Raw genomic sequence first — 23,655 nt, forward strand, 5'->3', positions numbered from 1 at the left:
AATTCAATTTATCTTTCAGAAATTCAACTAGCTTCAAAGAATTTTCCGATGCAAAATTTACATTAAAATCTCCACTTAAAATCATCGGTATTTTATAATTATTGTTACCGAGTAAAGAGGCACCTTCACTTGTGTACGGCAACAATGAATGGTGAAGAAAAAGATGGCGCGTAACGGAAAAATGTGACGCGTAACCGAAAAATGTGACGGTAAATTTTTTTCCAACGCCGATAAAGAAGTTTCACTTCAAAAAATGTACAGATAACTACTAAGACTGCAATTACTCTATTAAGTTCATACAGTCGATTCTAGCATCCCTAGGCCTCCACAAAAAAAAAACAAATATATGTGAAGCAACTGTGGGAATGCATCTGGTAATGCAATCTTTTTGCTTCGTATCAACCGACCGAGTTTAAAATGTACATGAACAGAAATAGCTAGGAACGAACGCTCTATAAAGTGGGTGCAAATGAGCATACAACTCGTCGAGATAAATTATTAGTATCAATACTTTAAGATTTTCATAGAACAAAATAATACGTTCGAAGCAGATTGAAACAGGACTTTTAATACGTAACATAACCAAGAAGAAAACAAATTATTTTGACAAAAATACAATAGGCTGTCCCAACTACGTATAAATTGTGAACTTGCTCTGCTCCTTGTCATCATCAATGAACAATAAATTGTAGATGTATATTAATTATGTAATTGTGATCGAATGTAAATCAAAATTATTACATACCGAAAATTATGAGAGATTTTGTTAATATAATAATTTTGATTTACATTAGCCCGATGTATTTGCAAAATGAACCGAAGAATAAATATAATTTGTATAATTATTACTGATAGAGCGTATAGTAAGGCGGCACAGGTCGTCGTACAATACGGCTTGAAGGGTTGCATCAACTATCCGATTGAAAATTAGTGTATGTGGTAGCATTCACATGGCGATGTCTATGAGTCCTCGTCTAACCACGCATTCATTTAACCAGATACTCAGCGAACTTGTTCAGTCGCTAATAAAAAATTAAAAAAACCTATCGCTGTAATATGTGCCGTCAAGTCGTGATCGCTGGTATGGCAAAATTTTGTTTCTTTTTAACGAAGGCCAAAGAACTTAACACGATCTTTATGAAGTTACAAATCTTTAATGAATTTAAAAGCGATAAAATTGTTTCATTAATGTGTTTTTGATGAAGGTATTTTGGTGAATTCCACTATCGGACTATTTAAATAACGAATTTCATTGGGTCCTTACTTACAGAACTTTATTGAGCCGTGAGTACTCCCAAACAAACCGACTAGTATCTAGGGCTTTAATTACTTGTAACTTACTTGAGACCTTAGAACTTATATATCAAGGTGGGTGGCGCATTTCCGTTGTGGATGTCTATGGGCTCCAGTAACCACTTAACACCAGGTAGGCTGTGAGCTCGTGCACCCATCAAAGCAATAAAAAAATTTAAAAAAAATTAGAAAATGATTCAGATGCGGTTTCCAAGTCAGTGCCTGATATGACACCTAGATATTTTACCTCGTTAGAAACAGTAATTTCAGCCTCATTCAGTACCATGACATATTTTTCTAGTATACGGCAACTGTGATATTCTTATGGCTAGCACAGAGTTGGTTGACACACCATCCCTTTGCCTGGTCTAGAGTAATTTAGATCAGACTGGATATGGTCCAAGAGAATTAGCCAGAATCTATACTAAACGATCATCGTTCTCAAGAATGTAATATAATCCGATATTTAATTACAGAACGAATCAAAAACAAAACAGCAACAATAAAACAAAAATAGCCTGCTTTATAGACGGCGCTTTAGGAATATAGGGTAGTCTTAATTGAATAATTACTCAAATTTACTGGTGGTAGGACCTCTTGTGAGTCCGCGCGGGTAGGTACCACCACCCTGCCTATTTCTGCCGTAAAGCAGTAATGCGTTTCTGTTTGAAGGGTGGGGCAGCCGTTGTAACTATACGTGAGATCTTAGACCTTATATCTCAAGATGGGTGGCGCATTTACGTTGTAGATATCTATGGGCTCCAGTAGCCACTTAACACCAGGTGGGCTGTGTACTCGTCCACCCATCTAGGCAATAAAAAAAAATAAAAAAAATATATTGACAATTATTAAAATCACTCGATACGTCCGTCCATCTGATAATTTTCAACGAACAATAAAAATATTACGTAAAGAAACAAACAGCAGATAAATAGATCAAACAGCAGATATAAATTAAATAACGTTATAGCTGGCGACGTATGCTACGAATACCATGGACGGCCCGCCGCACCAACATATCTATTTTCAGGCAGTTAAAAATAGAAAAGATTCAACGTCTATCCACAATCTGCCTACAAAGAATATTTCGGTATTTTGGTCATGTTGCACGTAGGGATACCAGCAATTTGGAACGCCTTGTGGTGACCGGTAAAATAGAGGGAAAAAGGCCTAGGGGTAGAGGTCCCAAACGATGGTCGGACCAAATAGCGGAGGAACTGGGGATGCCTATCAGCGACGCACTCCACCGGGCTGCAGGGCGGGATCGATGGGGACAGTTGGTTGACGAAATCGGACGGAGTCACGATCCTCAGCAGTGAGGAACCGATCGAAGAGAGAGAGATAGCTGCTATATTACACGCAACGCTTAAGTTAACGTTATTTACAATAAGCTTATTAAGCTTATTAAGACTTATAATATATATAAGCTTATTAAGACAATCAACGTTAGATAACGCGTTACGCTGTGATTACATTCGTTCGCGTGTTAATCACGTGCAAATCTATGCGTTCGAGTACTTTCATTGCATCGAAAGAGAAAATAAGTGAAATGCAATCATGGAAATATTAACTGATGGGTGTGTTGTTTAACCTTAGACAACAATACTTATATGAACGTTGAGAGGAAGATCAAAACGTACACAGTTTGGCACGAAACAAAGACTTTAAGCTATCGTTGTATCAGAATAAGCATGCCCAGACCTTGAATACCAAATATATTAAACAAATATACCAATTCTGACCAGTGAATAGGCCCCGACCTCTCATTACAGTTAGTGAGGGCCCGATTTAAAGATGTTATGTACTTATCTTTTTTTTTAATTGTTTAGACGGATGGACGAGCTCACAGCCCACCTGGTGTTACGTGGTTACTGGAGCCCATAGACATCTACAACGTAAATGCGCCACCCACCTTGAAATATAAGTTCTAAGGTTTCAGTATAGTTACAACAGCTGCTCCACCCTTCAAACCGAAACGCATTACTGCTTCACGACAGAGATAGGCAGCGCCGTCGTACCTACCCGTGCGGACTCAAGAGCTCTTATCACCATTAAGTAACCTTACCTAATCTAGAACTTCAATGCATCACTGGCACACAACAATAGAAAAAACGGTGGTACTAACCACTGTAGGCTCAGTACCAATCCCGTCACCACTTATAACGTTTTAATTATAAGAAAAACAAATCATAAAAACTAGATGCTAAAACAGATTAACCAAAAAAAACAGAAACGACGATTAATTGCTTTCTTATAACGAAAAAGCAAATGGATACATATCGACGCTTGAAAGGCAAACGTGACTAAGCGACAATAACTGCTTTGCACATAAATGATAGGCAATAAACATATTCGATGCGCAAAAACAAAAAATTCTAGGTCTATTAAAATCATTTCAATCCTACAGCTACTAACCAGATTCTACTACAGCTAGATTCGTTAAAATAAACTTTGTTTTCAGGTATTTCAACTTTAAATTAGTATACTGTAAAGTTCACGCATTGTCGCTTAGTCACGTTTGCCTTTCAAGCGTCGATATGATACGAAGAAGTCAATATATTTTTTCCACTAAAGACAATCAGTGCTTTTTTTTTATGTCTTTAAGCGAATAGCATACGCCGGTCCGGTCTCGTAAATTAGATCCGTTACATAATTAGCGAGTTCGCGTGACCGCAGACCATAAGCGGACTTGTCCCCGGGCTGTTTAGTAACTATTTAGGTATATCCATCCGATTTATTGAACCCCGCTTCCAATATAGAATCGATACGGACATAATTTGTGAAATTATCGATGTTATTTTAATATTTCATGTAGCGTGTCCGACATGATGTAGGTAACACACAACGCGTGCATTAATTGTCTTTATGTTTAATATTCAAATGAATTTACGTTCGTGTTAGTCAGAGTTGATATCGCATTACGTGTGCTAACCTGGACGATTGAAGTTATTTTTCGTTGTGATGAATTACCTAACGCGGCTGCTAAAATTTGACACCCTAACTGATTTATTTGACAGTTCGTTTATAATTTAAAACAGCAGTTCGTTATAGCAGCTATTTAAAAAAAATATTATTTATAGCGTTAACAGTGTCGACTGTTGACATTTAAATATAGCACTCACGCTATTTCACTGGCGAGCATGCTCAACACATTTCGTCTTTATTAGGAACTAGCTGACCCGGCAGACTTCGTAGTGCCTCAATCGATAAATAAAAGACCTAAACTTTTGTATAAAATAAACTTAAAACAAACAAAATGAATCCGTCCGACACATCAAAGGGAAAACAAAATTATGATTTTTATTTAATTCCGACCATTTTCATATTTACCAACCTTTTAAACCTTCTCTGGACTTCGACAAATAATTTAAGATGAAAATTAGTCAAATCAGTCCAGCCGTTCTCGAGTTTTAGCGAGACTAACGAACAGCAATTCATTTTTATCTAAATAGATAATAGTATGTATCGAAGCAGGTTTTGACCTCAATTTATAGTTTCGAAAAACTCTACTAGCTCTTTGACAGTTCCAATAATCGCACGTACTCGAACAGTACTGTATTATTAATTTCAATATTCATTTTTATTCTACACAAAAATAAAAGAAAAATTTACAATTTAAATTAGTATATACGAAATCTTAGTTTGTCTCATTCACGTAATAAAAAACATCTAAAAATCAAAACGTTGTCAGTGGAAATATAACGCATAGCAATTTTTTTAACAGACTTTCAGTAGCTTTATAAAAAATATTATTTTTAAAATAAAATTTCATGATAATACAATGAAAACGATGATACCAAGGAGTTGATAGTCAAGAAGATAGAAGGCGATTAGCCGGAACCTCCAATAACTAAACGCATCAAGCTTTAGCTCATCAAAAGCGTCCTCCCGATCAAGAATTTACTTTATATTTATATACTTTTAAGTTCTTCAAAGCTTTATTTATGTTACCACTCTCAAACTTGCCACCTCTAGGATAAATATCCCTGTTGCCTGTCTAACGTTATATACACCTGGAATTTATAATTTTGTATTTATATATGTATATTGTTTCTATTCACGATCGGCAATAAAGTATATGCCGCCGTAGTCTCTGCTCTGTGCTGTTTCAAAACTGGCTTTTTGTGAACGTTTAATAGCGGTACTTAACCTCTGTTAAAAGCCTCTGCACATGGGACCATGCGAACATAGCCAAATTACGAATGTACGGTGGACGCATTCAGAATACTTAATCGGGGTGCGAATGACAAATTTCAAAATTTAAATATTCAGTGAGGCGGGTCATTAGCTTCTAATGTAACGTATTTGACAGTAAATTGATGCGAAATAATCGACGTAAGCGTACATGTATAAAATGGGTTAATTTGAATTTTAAGACACAAAACATTCTATTTATTTCGATTATTATAATGCATTAGAAAACAATAACCCCATTATATCCACGAGTCGTAAAGTTAGAAGCCAAGTATTTAGAGTTTAAAACGTGTCTCTATCTGATAGAAATTTATCAAAATTTTCAATAATATGAATCATGTTTGTATTTAATTAAACGATTAGCCTGGCAGGATAGCTCGATCGACAAAACCCGTCCTTAAGTTAGAGACCTGTGAGCTTACCTACTTGCCCGGTTACGCTGGCATAATCTCTAGGTTAGCTGCTTAGGTAGGAATAAAAAAGGATATAACTTTTTTTTATTGCTTAGATGGATGGATGAGCTCACAGCCCACCTGGTGTTAAGTGGTTACTGGAGCCAATAGACACCTACAAAGTAAATGCACCACCCATCTCGAGATATAAGTTCTAAGGTCTCAAGTATAGTTACAATGGCTGCCCCCACCCTTCAAACCGAAACGCATTGCTGCTTATGTATGTGGTACCTATCCGTTCGGACTCACAAGAGGTCCTACCACCAGTAACGAGATACATAACTAGATACATAGCTAGATAGATACATACTCATGGAACATGAGATACATAACTAGTAAATCTTTTCTCTTTTATACATTATTCGAATGTAAGCTCTTAAAAGTTAGTCATGAAAGCCGGGGCCCCGTTAGTTCTAAGTGCGGCCCTGCTTTAGTCGTGAGATCGTGACACAGCGCCGGCAGCAGGTGACGAAAAATCAGAACAATTGAATTGTTTCTATTGCCGCTATTATGGATTTGTGTACGTCGTCTAACCGATTGAAACATTCTGTAAATGTCGAGCTTAAAGTTTAAGTACAGCCCCGTATATGTTAAGTTGAATATGTTTGACTTATTATTGAAATGTTCTTAGCGTATTTGCGGTGATGTCTTTATTTAGTCAGTTGCATGGAAAACGTAAATTTGCATTATTATTTTAATCATTTAATTTTAATAATCCTTTTTTTTATAATTTTTTACTAAGGTATTAAAAGATTAAGAAATGTTTATAAAATCTACAAAATACGAATATTTATATAACTGAATATTGAGTCGATCTTTTTCTTCCTGTTCTCAACCTGCTGAGTGAGATTGGCGCAACATGTCCTTTTTTCCCATTGAGGCTTATCATACGTCATCTCTGCACTCGCATCCTTCTCTCAAATATCCTCTTAACACTATCCCTCCAAGTATTTTAGAACGCCCCCTTCCGCGCTAGGTAATTAGAAGTTTTAACCGACTGCTGAAGCTGACACTTCCCGTGTAGTCCCATTTAGTCCAGTTCTGATAATGGTATTCATGAGAAAACCATATAAGTCTTAAATTTGCATTAAGTACGTGCGCGACAAATAGATGAATAACAGAATAACTCAATATCGTTTTTAGTGTATACTAGCTAACCCGGCAGACTTTGTAGTGTCTCAATCGATAAATAAAAGACTTAAACTTTTGTATAAATAAACTTAAAAAAAACAAAAGGAATCCGTCCGACGGGGGACACATCATAGGAAAAACAAAATTGTTTGTTTTTATATAATTCCGAGCATTTTCATATTTTTTCAAACTTTTAAACCTTCTCTGGACTTCCACGAATAATTCAAGACCAAAGTTAGCCAAATCGGTCCAGCCGTTCTCGAATTTTAGCGAAACTAACGAACAGCAATTCATTTTTATATATAAAATTAATTTGTGTAAAAAAAAAAACTTCTGTAATCACAGATTCGCCAAGACTACACTTTAGACAAATATTAATAAAGGCAAACAATAATTAATCCTCTCTCAATTTGACCACAGATTATAAGCAATAAGATTAGTTTAACAATAAACAAATAGTATGCATGCGTGTGTGTGTGTCAAATACATGGTAGTGTGTATAATGTTTTTTTTTAATTGATTGCAATGTATTTTTTATGCATAAATTAAAAAAATATTAACATTCTGCATTTCTTTTCTATATTCTCTATAAGTGTGAGGAATTTCATACTCTTCCGTCCGCGCAATTTTTGTAAAAAGGGTTACAAAGTTTTTGTTTCAAGCATTAATACGAGTATATAGATTCAATATAATCTTGAGGACGTGTGCAAGGAAAAGTTCGATTACATTACATTTTTTTTAATTAAACTTCATTCCCGGGCTCGTTTTATTTTTAAATACCGACCCATAGTTCGCACATAGCGTAGCCGTAACACTCGAGGCCTGGGGCCAGAGCGGCGCTGGGGACGCACTGTTTAATTTTCAATTTAGATCGCAATTTGCGATGCGGCTCGCCCCACGCCCAAACTTGCATCGACCAAATAGATTTATGTACTTCACTTACGAGAGAATATTATTAAAAGGTGAGCTGCCAAGTTGAAAAGTAACGTGCTCCTCGGGAGAATGACCGAGTCGAAGGTTTCAACAATTTTAACGAAGGTTTTAACAATTTCGTCAGACGGTGAGATAAGCGAAATTGATCTGTCCTTTGACTAATTGGTGTTTTCACGAAGGCACATCTTTATGAATGCAGTTTCAATTTTAATTAAAGTTTTTTTTTTGGGACAACAATTTTTTTTTTGCCCATGTGTAATTTGAATAGTGTGATTCAATTCGAAACGTAAACATAATTGCGTTTATAAAATTCATAAAACCATTATCTATAACGTGCATCCATAAAAAAAGCATATTTTTTTCAGCCCACTGCTGGATATAGGTCCAAGCCTCGCCACAAAGACCGGTCCGCCTGCATCCAGCATAAAAAAATCGGTTGTCTGTAAAATCGGTTTACTGACGATAGTTGAACGTGACAACATCATAAGAAAATACTGATAGAATGGTTTAATTTTTCAAAATTTTTTATTTTTTATTCGCGGAGGATAAGCTTAACGCGGAGGCCGATCTTTGTCGCTCGTTGCGCGCTCTCGCTTGCACTTCAAGCCTTAAATGGAACGCCTCAGAGCGAGGTAACGCCGCATGAGTCATATTTTTTCATGCGTGCAGCCGGCTCCATCGAATTATAAGACGTTGTCAAGTCAAAAAAAGCATAAGAGCATAAAAATAGTACCTTTAATATGCAGCTGCCCACAGCTTCGCTCTCCGGCACGGTGACGTTGTAGAATGACTGGTCGAAGATCGGCTCATTGTCGTTCACATCCAGGACGGTGATGAGCAGCGTTGCGGTCGAAGACAGCGGAGGGTTGCCGCGGTCCCTCGCCACCACCGTCAAACGAGGCATCGGGTTCGTCTCGCAATCGACTCGCGACCGAGTCGTGACCAACCCTGAGCGCTCGTCAATCGAAAACCAATCCGATTGGGGCGTCGTCAACAAACTGTACCTAATCTCCGAGTTTTCGCCTTCGTCGGCATCAGAAGCAGACACTTGAACCACCGGCGTACCCGGGGCGGTGGCTTCCGGGACGCTCGCTTTGTATTCGGACTCAACAAAAGCGGGCGCATTATCGTTCACATCCGTCACTCGAAGCGAGATTATCCGAGACGCGTGCAGCGGAGGCGAACCTTTGTCCGTCGCGACAACGTTCAGTGTGTAGGAGGATCGAGATTCGCGATCCAGTGGTAGCGCGACCACGACCAAATAAATTATGTTATCGTGCGTACGCAAATCAAAGTGACCGTCACCTCCACTCAATGTCACATTCACGTTCGAATATTCTGTCTTAGAGTCGGGATCGTGGACGGATATCCTCGCGACGAACTCATCTAATTGGGCGGACTCTGATATTTTCGGAGTGGCGTCGTCACTTAAGAATATCACGTCTATAGTAGGCTGATTATCGTTCACGTCCGTCACTCTGATGGAAACAAACGCGGTGGTCTCTAATGGCTGGAGGCCTTTGTCTCTGGCGACCACCACCAATTCGTGCAGATCTTTGGTCTCAAAATCCAGTGCCTTGTTTACAGTGATCTCGCCTGTTTCCGGATCGATTTTAAAATTGTTCTCTTTATCACTCTGTCGCCTGTTTATTGAGTACTCGATGAGACCGTTATCGCCTGCGTCAGAATCGGTGGCGGACACTTTAAGCACCGCGGTCCCGACTGTCGCGTTTTCCGGTATGGTAGCCGAGTAAACACTCTCAGCGAACACCGGGGGATTATCGTTCACGTCCAATATCGTAATGTTCACTGTCATTGTGCCCCGCAGCGGTGGGGTGCCGCCGTCCAACGCCTCTATAACTAACTGATAATGATCGGTCGTTTCCCTATCGAGAAATCCGTTGATTTGCAAATCTAAATACAGCACACCGTCTCGTTCCCTGTGCGAGGACAGCCTAAACGCGTTATCTGTATTTCCAGACACTATATTGTACCGTTGCGTGTTGAAAGTCCCTAAATCTTGATCCCTGGCCGGATTAAGTTTCCTTTTCACGTCCCTCGGAGTGTTCTCTGAGAACTCGACGTTCATTACGGCTGCAGGGAAGACGGGAGCGTTGTCGTTCTCGTCGAGGACGCGGACGACAACCCTGATGTTGTCTCCAGAGGCGGGGATGGCGACGAGCGCGTAATGGTCCCGGTGCTCGCGGTCAAGGGGGGCTCGGGTGCGAATTTCGCCCGTATGGGGATCTACGCGTAAGTCGTCGTTGACGGCGCTGCCGGGTACGGGGACGATGGTGTAGGGCGGCGCCGCGTCGGGCAGCTCGTCGCCGAGGTGGCCCACGAGGGTGTCGGCACGTGCGTTCTCTCGCACGGCGAACTCGCGCACGTGCTCGCTTGCCGCCGCCGCGACCATCGCCAGCAACACGACGCGCCACATCGCGCGCTGCTCCCACTCACCGCACACACATTGTCACACACACCTGGAAACAAGAGAACCAAGATTACACCAACCGCGCACAGAAGCAATCAGGAGAGTCGTTCTATAAAACAATGAAATTTATCGATCCAGCTACATTATTAAAAAACACAGATTTCGACATAAGATTGTTAACAATTTGCCTAAAAATACCATTAACAGATTTCAAACAACTTGCTTCTACGAGTATCTACACGATCCATATAAATGAATAAAATTTTAATGTATCTCTTTGATTTTAAAATAAAGGTTGTTTTAAAAAATCAGTCTCCGTGTCTGCGTATTTATGCATTCTGACGACCAAAATAATTCTCATGGTTCTGTTTGACATTTTATTAAAATTATTCTGTATATTAATTCGAGAAATATTTAGGGTTCCTCGGGATACACGTTCGACATACTATCATTGACCGGGTTCTTACTATGACTTTCACATTTCATGAGTTCCCTAATCTACTGTGTGCTTAGTGCGAGTTTTTTAACTAGCGGTAAACGAAGTGAATCTGTTCCAACTCCAAACAAATTTGACCCTCAAGACTTCGTACCACCATAGTCGTCCCAGCAGACTTTAGCTAAATTTTAATTAAAAATCTTTATTAAGAGGCCAATTTTTTCTATGGCACAAGACGGGTGCCTGACTCACGATCCATCCACTTTTACTACAAGAGCCCATTGACCTCATGATATATGAGGCTAAAGTCTCAACCGTATCGTATAGTGAATGCCCCACCCTTTAAACCGACTTCTAAAGCTCATGTAGATTAAATAATTATGTAAAAAGACACAAAGAAATTAAGCTTGACAAGCTGGATAAAGAAAGTGACGAATAAATTGGCCCTCAGAGATTTTCTGTACTAGACTAAAGCCAAGCCGCGCCTTTAAAGGGCGTCACACACGGCGAAGATACTATAATAATAATATATTTTATCTTAACATACAATATCTCTCGCTAAACATTTTGTATGAGCTATCCTCCTCCGTGCGTCGTATTCCTCAGTTCTGAGGGTCGTGACCTTTACTGAGCACTTTTGTTAGGATGTTCCTCCATTCGCTTCTGTCCTCCGCGCAGTGGACAGCGACATTGATGCTGGATTCCAAAGTCGTCTTAATCTGATCGGACCAGCGCATGGGACTACGCCCCCTAGGCATCTTTCCTTCACTTTGCCGGTGACGAGAAGTCTCTCGAGCTGAGCTATCATGAGCTATCATACATCGTTAATAATAATAATATATATTTGATAGTTCCTGGTGGTAGGACCTCTTGTGAGTCCGCACAGGTAGGTACCACCACCCTGCCTATTTATGCCCTGAAGCAGTAATACATTTCGGTTTGAAGGACGGGGCAGCCGTTGTAACTATACTAAGACCTTAGAACTTATATCCCAAGGTGTGTGGCACATTTGCGTTGTAGATGTCTATGGGCTGCAGTAACCACTTAACACCAGGTGGACTGGGAGCTCGTCCACCCATATAAGCAATATAAATTTAAAAAAAATACGAAATGAATAGCCAGCGATATTGTTTGTTAAGATAAAATATTACAGTATCTTCGCTGTGTGTGACGCCCTTAATGCCTCCGGTGAGATATACACTTTATTAATAAGAATTTTTAGACAGCCCTGCCTTTGTGCTCTTATCAAAAACAGCTACATCCGCAGGTAAAAACTGTAGGCGGATATCCCAAACCTCTATCTTCATGATATATTCTTAACATAATATTATCATCAGTCTGTACTATCAAAGAACTGTAGCAGAGTTATGTTTGTACATTTTTTCTAATTTATTTATTTATTTCATTTACTCCAGATTTGGCATCCATATTACATTCATTAAAAATAACATCTCATATAAAATACCAAAATTAAATAAAAACAATAACTGCAATTTCGGAATAAAATAATAACAATTTATAATTTAACAAAACAAAAAATAAAAATGAATGTCAAAACTAGCTTAACCTAAAAGTTGGTTTAGATTCAGAGTGCTCTACATACACATATGTGCAGTGTTGCATTTTTTATCTATTTTTGTCATTACCAGGGCTATGGATACCAAGATAATGTAAGTATCTTACTGGTGGTGAGACCTCTTGTGAATCCGCACGGGTAAGTACCACCGCCCTGCCTACTTCTGCCGTGAAGCAATAATGCGTTTCGGTTTGAAGGGTGGGACAGCCGTTGAAACTATACTGAGACCTTAAAACTCATATTTCAAGGTGGGGGTTGGCATTTACGTTGTATATGTCTATGGGCTTCGGTAACCACATAACATCAGGTAGGCCGTGAGCTCTTCCACCCATATAAACAATAAAAAAATAAAAAATAAGACCACGCTATATTTATAAACATTATCAAAAGCAAAAATTAAGTGTCCCCTTCACACTCATAAGCTAGACCGAGTGAGAGAGAGATGGGCAGTCTTTTCATGATGCTCATGCAGTGCGACGTCACGCCGCGCGCTTTTTCACAAACACTACACCAGCGCAACGTGTGAATGTGTTGAACGCGAGCTACATAGTAAGCGTTGTGGGGGTGTCAGGCTATTTTCGTTACGGAATTTCTTGATTCAGTCGCCGCTCTCAAAGCCCGCGATAGAAGCTAAATAGCTTAAAAAAGTATCTAATCCATAATTCCTATCCCACCGTGTCGCATTAGAAATAAGTAGGGAGGTACAACCCGCACTACCTGTGCGATTGCCAATCAGCACTCTCATCAGGAACTACATACGCAAATTCAATTTATAGAAAAAGTAATTAAAACCCCGATACGCACTTCGATTTTTTAAATACATCTTCCTTTTTCCGAAGCGACATACATTATCTCAAGAACATTTCCTGTGCGGCATAACTGTAATTTTAAATTTATATTTCTCGCCTTCAATAAAATGTATACGCTATTAATCACAAATAATTAATTGAGATGTAGTTTTATTACTAAATTTCAATTCTAAATGTATATAATAATATGTAAACTGTGATACGGTTTGCTTTTAAAACCAACGCAACATTGAAACCTAAGCTAAAATAATTAAATTAATAAATTTGGAATTTGTACACATTTTTATTATATTGTTGTTTTTAATTTCACGTACCATATAAGTGACCTGGAATGCTTTATTAATGTTATTACCCGCTAGCAGATACTTTTCCTAACAAATCAAAAATGTAAATTTATTCAACGCGATAAATTCAAATAACAATAACAAAACAAACAAACGCAACATTCAAACCTAAACTAAAATAATTAAATTAATAAATTTGGAATTTGTACACATTTTTAATATTGTTTTTTTTTTTTTATTTGACGTACCTTATAAATGCATTGGAACGCTTTAACGATCTTAGTAATCACTAGCAGATACTTTTCCTAAGATATCAAAAATGTTAATTTATTCAACGCGACAAATTCAAATAACAATTGCTTATTATCATCTGATCTTTGTTTATTGCCTACAGAAAGATAGTTACAAAGTTTGAAATCATTAATATTGAACTGTACTAGAATACAAAAGTTACTTTTAAATTCATTGTTCCAATATATTATTTAACACATTGGTAATGATAATAACCTAAAAGGACTTAAATTTTTTAGGTAATTATTGATAAGCTCTTAATATTTTAGTATTAGGTACGTGACACTAAAACATAAACCTTCTCTAAAGCGCTAATACACCTGTGCCAAAGTTCATTAAAATCGGATCAATACTTAACGAAAATATAGCAAATATAATAAGGATCATACATTTTTAGGTATAAAAAAAAAATAAAACAAAATGAACAAAGGACATGCAAAAAAACTATTATTTTCGGAAAGGCATATTTAAAAAAAAGGGACCATTATAATCCCACAGTCAACAGTTATCTCATTTTAATGAATATTGAAGAATTTAAACTTCAGTTAAATGTAGACAGTTAAATTAGCGGATAATTAAAAACGATAATATAATATCATGCGTATACCACTAACAATGAAGAGCCAAAGACATTATTTCTAAATCGTCTCTAATCATAAATGAAAAAACAATCTTCAAACGATTCAATATTTTAAAATACTCTTTCATTTCTCTCGACACACATATACTACTTATTACGACGAGAATCTTTAGGAAAGGCAGCAGCAGTATTCTAAACTAAGTAGTGTCAAAAACTCCGCGCATGCGTGCTTCGGTCGCATCAAAAATTCTAAAATACGTCCCCAACACTCGCTATGTGAGATCTTGCGATGAGTTATAAGCAAGTCTTCGCACTGAGCCGGTCACCGGTGGAATTCTTAAATTTCGGTTATGGTGTTTTTATGTGTGTGGCTCTGTGTCTTTGAGCGAAACCTGACCGTCTGGGCGACCGGCCGTCCTCGGATTTAATCATTTAACTTGCCGTATTTTAGCGTAGTAGCATCGATTGTGTTATTTCGGCTAATTCTGTATCGTTGTGTTTTTGATTAAATTATGTTTTTAAAAAAAACATTTTTAACATCATCCCGATTAGAGAGACTGTGTGTTCTTTATTGTACACCAAAAAAATAAATAAACAATGCGATACATTAAATACAAAAAAGTACAATTGGCGGTCTTATCGCCAAGAGCAACTTCTTCCAGAGAATCATCAGGTGGACAAGAATCTTTCGGAAACAAATTACGGGCGGTGTACATATACGCACATACACATATACATACAAATACACAATGTAATTATTACAATTTAAATACGATTTTTTTGAGCATTTGCAATATTTATCGGAACCTATAACGTTATTGAGAATATTATAAAACTGATAAAAAATTGAAGTCTCATATGGATTGGTAGAAAAACTGCGTGAATAACTTGTAAATTAAGGGCGGTAATAGTATATTCAGTACTGGGGAAGCCAATTTCAATCATTGAACTATTGAAAATCCTATAAAGTATGTAATATGCCTTGTAATGAAGTAATTTTTGAAATTTATTTATTTTACTTTTTTTTTAAAGACCACCGGCAGTTAATTCAAAAGCAAGTAGGTACTTCACCTTACTATCAGGTAGGTCCTCATTGGCCATAAAAATCCCTTTGCCTTCTGTGAAATGATACAATTAAAACTAACGACAGTAAATTAATTTGGCGGCAACATTTTTAAAACGTCTTTTTATCTCTTTATTCACTTTCATAATTACATTGAGTAAGTCATTTTAGAGCATTTCATTTGAATGAACATTAAATTGTTATTTGAAATGAGCTTAGTGTTGTGTGATTATCGAAAACTATCAAAATATTGCACGGGCTCAACCTAAAACTCTGAGCCTATTTATAATTAAAAAAAACTTACATGTATCTAAAAAAAATTACTTTGCGTACTTGAATTATTTTTTTATATTTGAGAGATTACTGGTGGCCCGGAGGCTTTTCCAGTTTTACCAGGGCAGGTGGGCGAGCAAGGGCTCAGCCAGGAGGGATGGGATTTGCTAACAGCTACCCAAGTACCTCCAAAAGAGACCTAACAACTCAAGAGCAACTGCTTCGCGAATGAATTTACTACCGGATCGGAACCGCGAACCGCTGAGAAGATCCGGCGAGAAACTCAGCGAGCTGATATTTAGTTTAGGTTTGTTTGAATTCTAAATTATCGGCGCTCATTTACAAAAAAAAAACTCCATTACCGAGAACTGACTTTCAGATGTGAAACAAAACTGCAGCTGTCTGATTAAAATTCTGATACATCAACTCTCTAGTCCTCTGAATTGAAAGCTTCGAGAATGCGGCAGAATGGTTGTAACCGTCCAGCCTCACAGCATGCCTTAACACCGGCATGAGAATGCTGAAGCTTAGCTACTTATTTCAGCTAACGCCGTCACGCCAACAAGAATGGAACAATGAGTGCTTCAGTTAAATAGCGCTATATATTTATAAGGCCAAGGGCAACACGGTTGCCGGACTGGATACCTTGATAATCGTATTAGTCGGGAATATTTTACTGGCTATCAATACGATGGTGAGTGGTCAACATTAACAACCACTGCCTGTACCTTAATTTCTTCAAAGGTAATGTAACGAAGGATATCTGATTGGATGCGCTCAGATTTGATTGAAAAACTCCTAAATAATTATGATTTTACTTCATTTATCGAATTCGTTGTGGCTTAAAGGATAAGATGCCTTGTATCGAGCGATGCAATTTTGCCAGTATTCAAATCTTACAGGCAGGTATATTTTTTTTTCTAATATTATAAAATACGTATCTACTTAACAGATGTTGCGATATTAATACCATGGTAAAGAAATAAAATCGTGTATTAAAAATCAAACCCGCAAAAGCGACATGCGTAATGACATACGTCACTAAGCAATTGAGATAGACCTGAAGTCTCAAAGTGGCTGGTGGAATTCACTTTAATGTCTATCGACTCCGAGAATCCCTTAAAACCAGATGAGCCGCGAGTTCATAAAAAAATCGTTTTTCATAATATTGTTAACAATTGATTGTGATACATATTTCGGTAATATGTAAATAAATGTAATGTTAAATATATTAATGTTATTATATTCAATATAATATCAATATAATATTCAATCAATCAAAATTAGTTAAACTTTAATAACCCTATATGAACATACATTGTCTAGTTTGTTTCAAAATCGCGTTTAAAAAAGCATTGCAATTCGATAAATTTTAGAATTATATAAACATTAGAGCAGCAAGTCAACACCCATATTATTAAAATACCAATTGAAATTAGTTCTTGCTTACAAGAAAATAAATTTGTATTTTTAAATTATTTTATTGAATTGTAACGAATATTTTTCCGAATCATTCGCGCGGTTTTAAATAAAAATAAAACCTTTAAATTGACTTAAGCTTTACTTCTAATGAGTTTTTCATTTGACACATCTGATCACATTTTACGCTACATCATTTTGTATTTATTCCGAAAGACTTATTAAATTTCTTTACTATAAATGGCTAACAAATTTGCCTTAGATATTAATCGAATATTGCTATAGTAATGTTACAGTGAAACTAAAATATGAATGTGTGTAAATTTAAAGTTATAAAAGTTGTAAAAACCCATAATATGGTTAACTATAAGCAATATCTGTATATTGGTATACCTATTATTGGCTCGGCGTATTTCCAACGGGTTCAGACAGAGGGGCTAACATCCAACAAATATCCCTATAGATCCCCCCCCCTAATATATTATCGAATGTTAACGGTTTTCAAACGATTTGGTATTTACAAAATAAAGAAAAATTTGCTAATTCAAAAATTGTCAATGATTTTGTAAATTAACTTAATAATAAAGTTTAAGAAGTAATAAAAATGTTTAAATATAAGTACTTAGAATCTCATTTCCTTGTCAAGTAATACATAGTACGTATTTTTAAAAGATCCTACACTATGTATATACAATATTTTTTTATTATTATTTAAAAGGCTCAGTTTTGTCTTTATGCGTCAAAATAGACGGCTGCATTCCGCCTAAGACCTAGACCTATGTACCAATCTACGCTAAGTTACAAAGTAACTGCCGCTAATATAATTAATAAATTTATTAAAATTGCTAAACATCGAAAACCTTTCAATATGCCGTTAGCGAAACCCTAATAGTACTATAAATTATACAAAAAATATATGTATCCGAACTGAACCGGGAGAGGCGAGCGTCGCTTTGCATTGAATGTGCTTTAATCGAAAGCTTAAAGCTCCCGACGGTTAACATACGAATACTTCTTTTTATATGTCGGTTACATTTCGAGAAAATTATTCATCAAACATACTAATGCCGTACTATGAATGGACTAATCAAATATACGTTGGGCGGATACTTTCAAATAAGCACTAAATATAAATTATTTGAAAACAATTTTTAAGGAGCTTAGTAAGTGATTTTTAAATGGGCTTTGACGATTTTTTTTACGATTCAATACTTTTATTTATTAACCCACTGAAATTGATAGAACACCGTTGGAATAGTTACCACATCTGAATCTATGAATACAGGCACACCTGGTGATATGGTTAGACGATCAGAGGAATGGGGAAGTAATAGACGCACCTAAAAACGGTATTAGGAGGTGTCAATACATACATACGACCTGGAGTTGAAAAAGATTACTTTTAACATACCATCACACTTTTTTATGCCGTATATGACTTAAATAATGCTATCTCTATATCTATATTATTTGATACGTTATTTTGTATACAAAAATAAAATTCTATTAATAAGATAACGCGCACAGGATAACGCAGCAAATATTTCTTTCAAAATTCAAAAGCAAAGTTGATTGACATTTTCGAGCATTATCATACTAATTGAAATTCCAAGAAGACTTCTGAATTAAACATAACCCGGGACTACCGCATAAACACTAACAGCATGCCTACATTCTAACCGATGATAAGCGAATAAAACCGGGTCGAATACGAACCTCCGAAATTCAATGGACGAAGAACACGCACAAACATAAACTGATATTAGTATTTATTATATTTAAACACAATTTTAGCACAGCACTGCAATCCTGCAAATACTTTTCAGAATTTTATGGGTGTCTTTTTTTTTTTTTTTGGATAGCCCGTCGTAGACGCGTGCAGCCTTGATCGGAGGCTGCGTGGGGACTGAAGTTGTGTCTAACGGGGAGGCTCCCCGCGGAACAGGTTGTGAACTGGCATACCTTTTGAGCGCCAATTTCTTTGGTTAGAACGCAACGCGGAGCCCGACGATTGATACGCGAGTTGTATTTTAACGCCTATCGAAAACTTTTATAGACAATCAAATGGCTTTTGCCCGCGACTTCGTCCGCGTGGAATAGTTACTTTGGCGTAACACTAAATTTTACGTGCGACTTCATTTACGTAGAATGAAAAAAAAGAACCCAATTTCGAAACATTATTTATTGGTGCTCCGTTTGTATTGGTATTAGCGTGATGTTACATAACTTATAGCCTTCCTCAATAAATGGGCTATCTAACACTGAAAGAATTTTTCAAATCGGACCAGTATTTCCTGAGATTAGCACGTTCAAACAAACAAACTCTTCAGCTTTATAATATTAGTATAGATTTAAAACTGCACGAAGCGTCCGTGTTTTGATGTGTGCGTAGTATTAGATTTTCACTCATTAATCAAATTATTCTGATTTTATATTAGTCTGAAATTTGAAGGGGGGGTTGACGTATAGTAAATCATTGAACGCAGAGCTGTAAGCCAAATCCAATTGCAACGCGAAACCATTGCTACTAATGGTATTGGTATCTAAAGGTATCAGGAATTATTGCCACAAAGCAGTCATCCATTGGAGAAACATAGCCATTCATCATATCATTCTCCTGTCTTTCTCCCAGTCACCTGGGATCGGCGCAACATATTTTTTCCTTCCATACTCCTCTATCATACATCATTTCTTTACTCACTCCCCTTTTACACATGTTGTCTTTCATGATAAACAGCCATTGTACAGTACAATAGAGATTCTGAGCTCACGTGTCAAGGTGGGATACGTTAGTGAGTTGGTGATTATGGGCTGTGAGAACCATTTAAAATCATGCGGACCGAGAACTTGCCCGCCTCTCTATAGAAATATAATGGTAGTATTTAGGGCAATACTGACGTAATAGGTACAATGCGTACTTTACGTCAAACGGATGTCACACACGATCATCTGAGATTAATTCGCGAAGCAGCTACTCTTGTATTGTTAGGTATCCTTGGAGGCGCTCGGGTAGCTGTTAGCAAATCCCACCCCTCCTGGCTGAGCTCTTGCTCGCCTACCTGTACTGGGGATATTGGAAAGGCCTCCGATCCACCAGTAATCCCTCAATCATAAAAAAAGTTCGCCTGTTGAATGTGATCTATCACGCTATTAGATCTCCTATCGCTTTGACGAGTATAGTCACATTATAACAACGGTACCCGGCTTATTTTTTTTAAAATATATTATTTCCTTCTTCTTCCTTTCCTTCTTCATCTCCTATCCTTTTCATAGAACAATCAGCGGGTATCCTTACTAATTTCAAATTAATAACGGAGATTCGAACGCGTTGAAGTCTTTTGTTTGAACATTCTTAGTAAAATCACAAAAGTACTTTCGTTTAGAATAACATAACGATTTTTGGTTGGTAAGCTTTGTGTAGAGTTAATGAGAGGCAATCTTTTTTGTAGAATCATCTTTACAAGATTTTTTGCGGTGGGAAGCCTTTACGTGTAGCTGCTACTATCCTGCCTATTCCTGAAGGATCCCACAGCACTTATATTATATATAATGCGATTTAAACTTTGATCATATTCTTTTTATTGCTTAGATGGGTGGACGAGCTCACAACCAGCCTGGTGCTAAGCGAGCACTGGAGCCCATAGACATCTACAACATAAATGCGAGACCTTGAGATATAAGTTCTAAGGTCACAATTATAGTTACAACGGCTGCCCTACCCTTCGAACCGAAACGCATTGCTGCTTCACGGCAATGTCTTTAATCTCATACATGACTCTAAAAGTATGGGCTGTGAAAATGACATTGAAAGCCTTGACAGTATTTAGTGTCTTGATTCTATTTTCCTATTTAAATTATATTCAAATGTATTCTAATTTGTTTAATATTTATTTAATATTTTATTTATTCTATTTTAATTTTAAACTCCATTCTATTTTTACTGGTGGTAGGACGTCTTGTGAGTCCGCACGGGTAGGTACCACCACCCTGCCTATTTCTGCCGTGAAGCAGTAATGCGTTTCGGCTTGAATGGTGGGACAGCCGTTGTACTGTATAAACTGAGACCTTAAAACTATCTTAAGGTAGGTGGCGGCATTTACATTGTAGATGTCTATGGGCCACTTAACATCAGGTAAAGCCGTGAGTTCGTCCACCCAACTTAGCAATAAAAAAAACAAAACTCTTCTCCGGTAGTCTTTCTCTTTGCGCTTATGTCTCAATGTCTCAAAATAAGGCGGTGACATATTTGGACTCCGATAGCTACAGCAAGGAGCGCAACTTTTAGAAGCACAATGCTCAAAATACATCCCCTTGATTCTACAGTCGGGCAAACAAAACAAAATTTAATTATTTCCGTTTTAAAATCGATACGATTTACATTAGTTGTACACTTACAGTAAAAAAAATGCGATTGGTAAAACTAAATCACTTTTTTATATAACATCGGTTTCCTAGCTAAAACTTTCGATCCGAATAAAATTACAATAAGTCAAATTATACATTTGATCGATGCCGAAGTCATAGAACGTGCTTAACCGTACGATTCTAAGTTAGAGCGCCATCTCTCGGCATAATTAAAACTTATGCATAATATCTACGTGAAGCAAAAACTTTGTAGTACCCTTTTTACGAAAATTGCGCGGACGGAGGAGTATGAAATTTTCCACACTTATAGAGAACAGAGAGAAGGAGTGCAGAGTGTTAATTTTTTTTTAATTGTGCATAAAAATACATTGAATCAATAAATAAATAAAACATTACACACACTATCACTTATTTGACACACACACGCATGCATACTATTTGTTTACTGTCAAACTTTTCTTATTGCTTATTGTCTGTCTGTCTGTGGTCATATTAAGAGTAGATTAAATACATAGTGTTTGTCTTTATTAATATTTGTCTATAGTACCTATAGCGTTAGCGGGATCTGTGATTATAGAAGTATAATAAGACTTTGACAATAGAATCATAATAGTGTGCAAAGTTATAATTTCAATTATTTATAGTCGAATTTCGACTACTGGGGGACCACTTGTACACAAAAATAGTCTCGTTTTTGTTTCTTTTATTGCTTATGTAGGCAGACGAGCATAAAGCCCGCCTGATGAGGAGTGTTTACCGCCGCTCGTGGACGTCAGCAATGTCAGGGGTAGAACCAAGCCGCTGCCTCTCGCGGAGTACACCGTGGGGGAGAGTTAAGTCCAGAGCCAAATGGTACGTAGCGGAAAAGATCTCTGGAAAGGTACTGTGAATACACGCAGCGGTTTCAAGTAGTAAGGATGAACCCTTCTCCGGTGGCGGGCGGTGCGGTACAAGTGAGATAATAGGATCATCTCAATCAATTTCTCAGAGAACTACTTATTCGAATAAGTATTCTTAGAATAATGCAGCATATCGATTCAAATGGAAGCGCCTTGCCTTAGAAAAACGAAGAAAAGTTTTACCAACCGATACCGGCTTTCGAAATGGTACTGTATAGGACGCAGTGGAAAATTTCGGTATGATATGAGGTGAGAATGTTGTTAACAATGGAACATAGAGAGAAGAAGTAGCAATATCGAAGACCGGGTATTGCACAGTTGCCTTTACGGCCAAAAATTACCATTAAGAACCACAACTTCTCTGCGAAAACAAGAAATAAAAGAATGCGCAACCAAAATTCGAGCGCAATATACTCTTTCTTGAATGATAAATCCAATCAACGTCTGTCCCTTTTCAGTGTCGCTTTTTCTTTTCATCGAAACTTACAACTTAATTCGTGTGCAATTTAGTCGTGATAGAATTGAAACATTTGAACGTATTCTATGGGCTGAAACTGAAATATAGAATCACTGAAAACGAAGTCAAGCAACATCGGGCGTGGTCAGTACTTGGATGGGTGACGGCCTGGAAACCACGTAATGTTGCCTTCTTCCTTTGTTTTTTTATAACTCGTGAAGACATGTGCTGGTCGTGTAATACGAAAAACTTATCGCCAACGTCCATACCATGTTGAATACACCGGTTCTCGTCCGAACACCGAAGTCAAGCAACATCGGGCGTGGTCAGTACTTGGATGGGTGACCGCCTGGGAACACCAGTGATGTTGGCTTTTGTCTTTTGTTTTTTTTTTGGTAGCTCGTCACGACACGCTATCTTTCTCGTACAATACAAACTTTTCATCGTTAACGTCCACACCATGTTGAATACACCGGTTCTCGTCCGATCACCGAAGTCAAGCAACATCGGGCGTAGTAGTAAGATCCATGATGTGTGTACTAAGGGCTAAGTTCTATGTCGAACTCTTGCACGTATCATGATGACCGGTGCTTAGAATGCTTACAAGAACAGATCAGGAGGATCCGATAAGTCATGCTTAGAACGACGGTGGCTTCGCATTGCCCCATCTATTATATCGGATATGTAATTAGAAAGAAGTGCTTATACAAGCAATGAGCGTGTTAAATAAACAAAAAAATGTATATGGACACAACTTGTACAGAGAAGC

General features: G+C 37.3%; 1 protein-coding gene and 1 non-coding gene across 2 annotated transcripts in view; one reads left to right on the forward strand and one right to left on the reverse strand.

Moving 5' to 3' along the window:
• LOC101746256 (protein dachsous) overlaps nt 1-19,066 on the reverse strand; it is a 316,611-nt gene extending 297,545 nt beyond the window's left edge. The window contains exons 1-2 of the mRNA XM_021350126.3: nt 18,882-19,066; nt 8,737-10,483 (exon numbers count right to left, since the gene is read on the reverse strand). Of these exons, the coding sequence (XP_021205801.2) occupies nt 8,737-10,440 (1,704 nt within the window). The 5' untranslated portion in view covers nt 10,441-10,483; nt 18,882-19,066. The remainder of the gene's footprint in view (nt 1-8,736; nt 10,484-18,881) is intronic.
• Nucleotides 19,067-23,141: 4,075 nt separating this feature from the next.
• On the forward strand, nt 23,142-23,259 carry LOC119629312 (5S ribosomal RNA). Its single transcript, XR_005245340.1, has one exon. It is a non-coding gene; the product is annotated as a 5S ribosomal RNA (ribosomal RNA).
• Nucleotides 23,260-23,655: the final 396 nt, after the last annotated feature.

The sequence above is a fragment of the Bombyx mori genome, chromosome 12 (genome assembly GCF_030269925.1).
Source record: "Bombyx mori chromosome 12, ASM3026992v2".
Taxonomy (NCBI): Eukaryota; Metazoa; Arthropoda; class Insecta; order Lepidoptera; family Bombycidae; genus Bombyx; species Bombyx mori.